Source organism: Pecten maximus, chromosome 2 (genome assembly GCF_902652985.1).
Source record: "Pecten maximus chromosome 2, xPecMax1.1, whole genome shotgun sequence".
Taxonomy (NCBI): domain Eukaryota; kingdom Metazoa; phylum Mollusca; class Bivalvia; order Pectinida; family Pectinidae; genus Pecten; species Pecten maximus.
In genome coordinates, this window is record NC_047016.1 from 17,526,553 (window position 1) to 17,535,057 (window position 8,505).

The following is an 8,505-nucleotide window of genomic DNA, read 5'->3' on the forward strand; positions in this document are numbered from 1 at the left end:
AAAATAAAGTGGCATGCACATCTACACATGATCATTAATATTTGTGTGAAGTTTCATCGGAATTGGCCTATCGGTTTAGGAGGAGTTGTCCGGACGGACAGACAACCTGATTTCAGTATACCCCCCTAACTTCGTTGCGGGGGTACAATTAATGCCCATAATTAACCACATCACTCATATTTTCATACTTCCCTAAAGTTTATCCTAAGTACAGAATAATAATCAAATAGACGACTTTTTCCCGCCATTTGTTCAAAAGTTATGGGTGGCACCATTACGAGGTCACGTGATTGGCGGCCATTACCTCCGTGACTTTTGACAGCAGCGCGTCAGTAGAAACAACATGGCCGACTCCACCAAATATAAGAAAGGCGGAGGGGAATCTTGTGCTATTGTCGGATGCTCCAACATTAGGCGGCGCTTACATCAGTGGAAATCACGTCACTTTGCACGAGTCGAGTCCGTGTCTTATACCATTTAGCCTGCACAGGATGCCGGATAAGGAGGAGGTGAGGCTGGCCTGGGGTGCTGCAATTAACAGACCAACATTGCCGAAACGTGATCGTGTGCTCAGACCATTTCATTGATGGGAGACCAACGGCACAGAATAGTGTGCCTTCGATAAAATTAGGTAAATATCTTACCAGAGTTTCATTTTATCTTTATTTTTAGTCTTTGTTGCTTTTCTCCCCGTCTGCCATATGAAAATAACCGTGTGCTAAAACCGGAAACGGGTTTTGCCCTGGTTAGAAATTGAACTAAATTCTGCGTCCTGTCACCTGATAGTGGGACTGTATTGGTATTACACAACTTAATTATGTTAAATGATACAATTTCAACACCATGGAAATAATTTTGTTTCTTTGTTTTGGATCTTAATTCAAAAAGCTCATAACGTTATGTTCTACATGTATAATTCTACTACATGTAGATCTAGTAGACTGTCTATTAGCTTATATATCATATTGAATTGCCTAGGTGATATTTGATATATAGATCTCTGGACCTAGGCCTACATATTGTATTCAAGAAATATACTGTTGTATTGGCCATCATCAGTGAACAAGGAAATCCTGGATTCAATTTGAGAGATCCAGTAAGCAATATAATTATTCAAGCATGACTGTACTTTATACTAGGCCTATACATGTATATATGATGTTCTTCTAGCTTTTAAAGGCAGTTAAATATACAATGTATAATGAAACCAGTAAAAAGGTTTCTTCACACATAGAAGTAATAATCCTTTCAGTTTTGAATTAATTAGTGTCATCTAATTCAGTGGATTTTTTTTGGTTTAATGGTTTAATATTTAATGGATTTTTTTTAAAGTAAAAAAAATGTATCTCCAGAATATTAAAAATTGTCATTAAATGTGGTCTTCTTAATGTAGAACTGTTGCCAACCGGGTATCACCAATAAAAGATTTTCAACTTATTAAAGTTTGAGGGAAAAAATCAGTTGTTAACTATCATTGCTAAAAAAACACAATTTAAATCAAAACCATGAAATGTTAAGAAAAATCTTGCGAGGTCTGGATTGTGGATTTTATTTCTGTTTATTTTTTCAGGTTACGAGAAGGATGTGAAGAGGGGGAGGAGAATTCTTAAAAGAAAGATGCCAGAAAACCTCATAAACACACCAAGGTATTAACAAATAGATACAATATAACACATGATCCGAGTTTCCTGTGACCCTGTCTTGTGTGTAGATCTGGTATCATGGTGAGAATAAACTTGGGCTATACATGTACAATGTATATCATTTTTAGCACAAATGTATGGTAACTATAACCTTGATAATTAAACCATCCGTGCAAATACTATAGTAAGTTATATATCCTTAGACTGGCCACCAGTCTCTAGAATATTGAAATTATATATATTAAAGCGGTCTTCTTAATTTTGGGGTCTGTGATATGGGGCTGATCCTAAGTTTCAAACTAGGGGGAGATACTCTTGACTTCAGCTAAGGAATTCTTATCAAAACTTAGGGTCTGGTGGCCAGTCTAATATATCCTTCTTATATAATATGCATCTCCAATGATCAGCTCAGTATTTCAGATTCATTATGTTTTTAATACGTTAATCATATTAAAAGCATTATATACCCACATGACCTTGGTTTTTGCACAAGTTAAAGCAAACTACTGTTAATTTATACAAAAAAATCAGCAACAATGACAGTACAAGGGAGGTAATCCACTCACTCATGTGTTGTCTGACTGCTTGAATATGATGTTGACTAATTTGAACAATATTTTATACAACTGAAATTGATTTGAGAAATCTTTCACCAAGTGATCAATATATGAAGTAAAAGGCTTTTGACTCATAATTCTGATTTTTTTAATTGTTTCTAGTATTAACATTATGATTAACATTATATTTTCAGCAAAACTTCTTTTGTGGAGGAGACACATCCAGTCATTGCAGAGTCTGAGTCACATGATGATTATGGCCAAAGCACTTTTAGTGATGCCTTCACCCAGACAGTTGGGACAGTCACAGATGTATCCACAATAGGCACACAGTGGTGTGATGGAGATTTGCTGGACCATACATACAGAGTGAGGAGTAAGTCAACTACAACAGACACATCAACACAGACATCATCACATCTAATTACCACTCATGTATCAAAAGGTGTTGGTTGCTCCACTGCTAACATAAATATGTCCTGTGATAAAATCTCCACAGATGCTGACTCCCTTTTGTACACAGGATTAACACTACAAGTATTTTTAACATTCATCAGTGTATTTCAGAATATTGTGACACCATTCAAATTTACAATGGATGTAGCAGACCAGTTACTTTTATTTCTAATGAGATTGCGACTTAATCTGTTATTTGCAGATTTAGGACATTGATTTGGAACTAGTGAAAGTAATGCATCCAAGATTTTTAATTGCTGGTTGCCACTGATTTGTCAAAACCTCAAGCAGCTAATTGTATGGCTACCTAGAGAGACAATCCGAGCCACAATGCCTGAAGCGTTTAAGGAAAAATATCCTAAAACAACTGTAATTATTGAATGTGCTGAAACATTTATACAAAGACCTAAAAATTTGAAAACTAGAGGTGAAACTTATAGTCGATACAAATCACACAACACAATTAAGTACCTAGTTGGAATTTCTCCACATGGACAATTTATGTTTATATCAAAAGGGTTTGGTGGAAGGGCAAGCGACAAATTTATTGTTGAAAAGTCTGGATTTCTTCAATACTTATTACCCGGAGATGAAATTATGGCAGATAGGGGTTTTACAATAAAAGATTTACTTTTTCCATTACAAGTTGAACTAAATATGCCTGCTTTTACAAAAGGAAAGCCTAGGTTGTCTGAAATGGAAGCTACCGAAACCAGACGGATAGCTCATGTGAGAATTCATGTTGAACGGGCCATTCGCAGATTGAAAGTTTTCCGTATTTTGAGCAATATTGTGCCTGTTAGTTATGTCAAAAAACTTGATGATATTTTGATTGTATGTGCAGCTCTTGTAAATCTTGGTCCAGAATTAATTAAGGATTCTCGAGTGGATGTTGAGCAGGAATGAATATACATGTACAACTTTGTTAACTCGAACCCAGTCTCGAAGAACCATGGATAATTCAGTATTTTTGGTCCTGAACAAACTAAATACATACAGTCGTCATATACTATAAATTCATGTATATACTTTTTAACTCCAAGACTCCGATAAATCAAAGTTTGTATCACGGTCCCACTGACTTCGAGTTAACTAAGTTTGTCTGTATTTCACATACTGATGTGTTTACCTAGAATTTGGTATGCTGTCTTTGAATATCATTGTACTTTTGTATGCCCCACCGTGAAATGGGCATATATTATGTTACCCAATGTCATGTCGCATCCTGCAAAATGTTATCGTGTCAGTCTGTATTTATGTACAAGATTTTAAACAATCTCGCTCCACAAAATTTTAATTCTTTTACACGCCTGTCTAATATCCAAAGCAGATCTAGATCTACTCGATTTTCAACAACAAATGTTTTTTTTATTTACAAATATGTTCAAAAAGTCTTTTAATTACCAAGGAGCGTATACATGGAATAATTTACCAGATCATGTGAGAAATAGTTCATCATTTTTATCATTTAAGAAAGCTGCAAAAAAAAAATTTTATGGAATAATTTTAGTATGCGAGTAGATTGGCATCATTTTCTTATTATTAGGCTATTTTTATACCTGTTAATTGACTGCTACAAAACTACTTTTTCAGATTCAGTATTTTTTGTTTATTGTTACTGGTACATTGTGTCTTTAATATGACCATTGCTTTATGTATGTTGTATAAATAGTGTATATTTATATTGTCTTGACCATGTGTAAGACAAGCTTTTACTTTTAGCTCAACATGCCATCAAGATTAGACAAGAGGCCCAGGGGCCTTAACGGTCATCTGACTCTAAATTAAAACCCTTATATTATTGTAGTATGCATTCTCTGTAGCATGTATATAGTAACACTGTTGGCCATGGTGGCCATCTTGGATTTCTGACCGACCCAATAAATAACAACACTTGGTCTGGACCATCTAAGGATAATTTCTGGTAAGTTAGAGCTGAATCCCACCGGTGGAATTTGAGAAGTTTGAAATAGGCATTGTTCAGGAAAACCATGATTGCGCAATCATGTTACAAAATGGCCACCATATTGCTGCAATGTCAAAGTTTTTACGACGCCAAAAAAATAACAACACTATATTGGCTTGCCTTCCTTGACATCCTCACCCATTTCCAGCTCAATGGCACCAATGGAACTGGAGAAGAAGTTTAAAATGTGTTTTTCAAGATGGCGGATATGGCGGCCATCTTGGATTTCAGACCAATCTAACGAATAACAATACTTGGTCGGGATCATATCAGGATCATTTCAGGCAAGTTTCAGCCCAACAGCACTAGTGGAACTTGAGAAGAAGGTTAAAATGTTTTTGACAAGATGGCGGCTATGGCGGGCATCTTGGATTTCGGACCGACCCAAAAAATAACAACACTTGGTCGGAATCATATCAGGATCATTTCAGGCAAGTTTCAGCTCAATAGCACTGGTGGAACTTGAGAAGAAGTTTAAAATGTGTTTTTCAAGATGGCGGCTATGGCGGCCATCTTGGAATTCGCACCGACCTGAAAAATAACAACACTTTGTCGGGATCATCTCAGGATCATTTCTGGCAAGTTTCAGCCCAACAACACTGGTGGAACTTGAGAAGAAGTTTAAAACGTGTTTTTTCAAGATGGCGGCTATGGCGGCCATCTTGGATTTCGGACCAACCCGAAAAATAACAACACTTGGTCAGGACCATCTCAGGATCATTCCTGGCAAGTTTCAGCTTTATAGCACTGGTGGAACTGGAGAAGAAGTTTAAAATGTGTTTTTCAAGATGGCGGCTATGGCGGCCATCTTGGAATTCGGACCGACCTGAAAAATAACAACACTTGGTCGGGATCATCTCAGGATCATTTCAGGCAAGTTTCAGCCCAACAGCACTAGTGGAACTTAAGAAGAAGTTTAAAATGTTTTTTTCAAGATGGCGGCTATGGCGGCCATCTTGGATTTCGGACCAACCCAAAAAATAACAACACTTGGTCGAAATCATATCAGGATCATTTCAGGCAAGTTTCAGCTCAATAGCACTGTTGGAACTTGAGAAGAAGTTTAAAATGTGTTTTTCAAGATGGCGGCTATGGTGGCCATCTTGGAATTCGGACCGACCTGAAAAATAACAACACTTGGTCGGGATCATCTCAGGATCATTTCTGGCAAGTTTCAGCCCAACAGCACTGGTGGAACTAGTGAAAGTAATGCATCCAAGATTTTTAATTGCTGGTTGCCACTGATTTGTCAAAACCTCAAGCAGCTAATTGTATGGCTACCTAGAGAGACAATCCGAGCCACAATGCCTGAAGCGTTTAAGGAAAAATATCCTAAAACAACTGTAATTATTGAATGTGCTGAAACATTTATACAAAGACCTAAAAATTTGAAAACTAGAGGTGAAACTTATAGTCAATACAAATCACACAACACAATTAAGTACCTAGTTGGAATTTCTCCACATGGACAATTTATGTTTATATCAAAAGGGTTTGGTGGAAGGGCAAGCGACAAATTTATTGTTGAAAAGTCTGGATTTCTTCAATACTTATTACCCGGAGATGAAATTATGGCAGATAGGGGTTTTACAATAAAAGATTTACTTTTTCCATTACAAGTTGAACTAAATATGCCTGCTTTTACAAAAGGAAAGCCTAGGTTGTCTGAAATGGAAGCTACCGAAACCAGACGGATAGCTCATGTGAGAATTCATGTTGAACGGGCCATTCGCAGATTGAAACTTTTCCGTATTTTGAGCAATATTGTGCCTGTTAGTTATGTCAAAAAACTTGATGATATTTTGATTGTATGTGCAGCTCTTGTAAATCTTGGTCCAGAATTAATTAAGGATTCTCGAGTGGATGTTGAGCAGGAATGAATATACATGTACAACTTTGTTAACTCGAACCCAGTCTCGAAGAACCATGGATAATTCAGTATTTTTGGTCCTGAACAAACTAAATACATACAGTCGTCATATACTATAAATTCATGTATATACTTTTTAACTCCAAGACTCCGATAAATCAAAGTTTGTATCACGGTCCCACTGACTTCGAGTTAACTAAGTTTGTCTGTATTTCACATACTGATGTGTTTACCTAGAATTTGGTATGCTGTCTTTGAATATCATTGTACTTTTGTATGCCCCACCGTGAAATGGGCATATATTATGTTACCCAATGTCATGTCGCATCCTGCAAAATGTTATCGTGTCAGTCTGTATTTATGTACAAGATTTTAAACAATCTCGCTCCACAAAATTTTAATTCTTTTATACGCCTGTCTAATATCCAAAGCAGATCTAGATCTACTCGATTTTCAACAACAAATGTTTTTTTTATTTACAAATATGTTCAAAAAGTCTTTTAATTACCAAGGAGCGTATACATGGAATATTTTACCAGATCATGTGAGAAATAGTTCATCATTTTTATCATTTAAGAAAGCTGCAAAAAAATTTTTTATGGAATAATTTTAGTATGCGAGTAGATTGGCATCATTTTCTTATTATTAGGCTATTTTTATACCTGTTAATTGACTGCTACAAAACTACTTTTTCAGATTCAGTATTTTTTGTTTATTGTTACTGGTACATTGTGTCTTTAATATGACCATTGCTTTATGTATGTTGTATAAATAGTGTATATTTATATTGTCTTGACCATGTGTAAGACAAGCTTTTACTTTTAGCTCAACATGCCATCAAGATTAGATAAAACCTATTACCCCTGGTATTATTCTAATTTCTCCTCGGTGCCATGGTGGCAGAGTGGTTTAATCATTAGCCCTAGGCCTGTACCTCTGGGTCGCAAGTTCAAATCCCACATGGACCAGATATACTCATCATAGGACAGTGTTTTTTCCTGGTTCTCTAGCTTTCCTCCACCTCCAAAACCTGGCACATTCCTCAATTGGTTTCAATTACCATGGGTCAAATCGGTTTTTCAATTATACTATAAATTAAATAGATCACATTTAAATAACAAGACAATGATTTTTATCGAAGAATTTAATTCAAATCATCAATTTTTATGTTCCTTTACTCCATTCCAAGAATCCAATGAAATTTCCCTGAATGATAAACTGTACATATACAAGACATTATTTAATGTAGCTATACGTAATTTTATCAGTCATTGTTATATTGTCTGCAAGGTTATAATTATTCAATCATTTTTTTTTTATTTTGATTACCAATACTTGCAGGACTACAAATCAATTGCCTCAATTGTTGCAACATCAATTACCTGTAACTTGTATATGGAATAAATGAAAGGAAATTAACAAATTGGAGTTTGTGATTAATTCCGCATGGTACATGTAGATCAGTAATTTGCACATGTTTACTAAGCTTGCTTGTACACACAAAGTATTTATGACAATTAACAATTTTCTTAATTCAACCATATTAATGGATAACCAGAATCAGATTGGGGTTGTGAAAACATCATTACTTTGAGCAAATTGTCTTAAATATATGTGTAATCTATAGATGTGATTTGTTCAGACATGACTATATTACAATACCAGTTTCCTGTATTTGTCTGACAATGAAAACCTGGTTGATTCAAACTCATCCACTATACGTGGAAGAAACTTCTGGAAATAGAACTTTTTCAATCTCTCAATACATATTTGTGGTAAAATTCGCTACATTTTGTACATGAACACTCATTAGAATGCTCTTGATGGGGAGTACAATCACACGTAGGGTTATTGAAGACTGGTGCTGGTGTAACACTAACTGATTTGTTAATTGTCGTGTTTTGGAGAAGAAATAATTCTTTTTATGTCAGAGTTTTCTACGAAATCTTGAAAAATTTTCTGAAATGTAAACATATGAAAATCTGACCGACTTTCAACTTCACTTCTACCACA

The 8,505-nt window shown here is 35.5% G+C and overlaps 1 protein-coding gene across 1 annotated transcript; it reads left to right on the top strand.

The window, feature by feature from the left end:
• The first annotated feature begins 552 nt into the window (after window positions 1-552).
• LOC117341191 lies at window positions 553-3,059 on the top strand. The gene is made up of 3 exons (XM_033903050.1): window positions 553-631; window positions 1,571-1,646; window positions 2,395-3,059. Exons 2-3 carry the CDS (start codon window positions 1,618-1,620, stop codon window positions 2,870-2,872), a joined length of 507 nt encoding a protein of 168 aa, XP_033758941.1. The 5' UTR covers window positions 553-631; window positions 1,571-1,617; the 3' UTR covers window positions 2,873-3,059.
• Window positions 3,060-8,505: the final 5,446 nt, after the last annotated feature.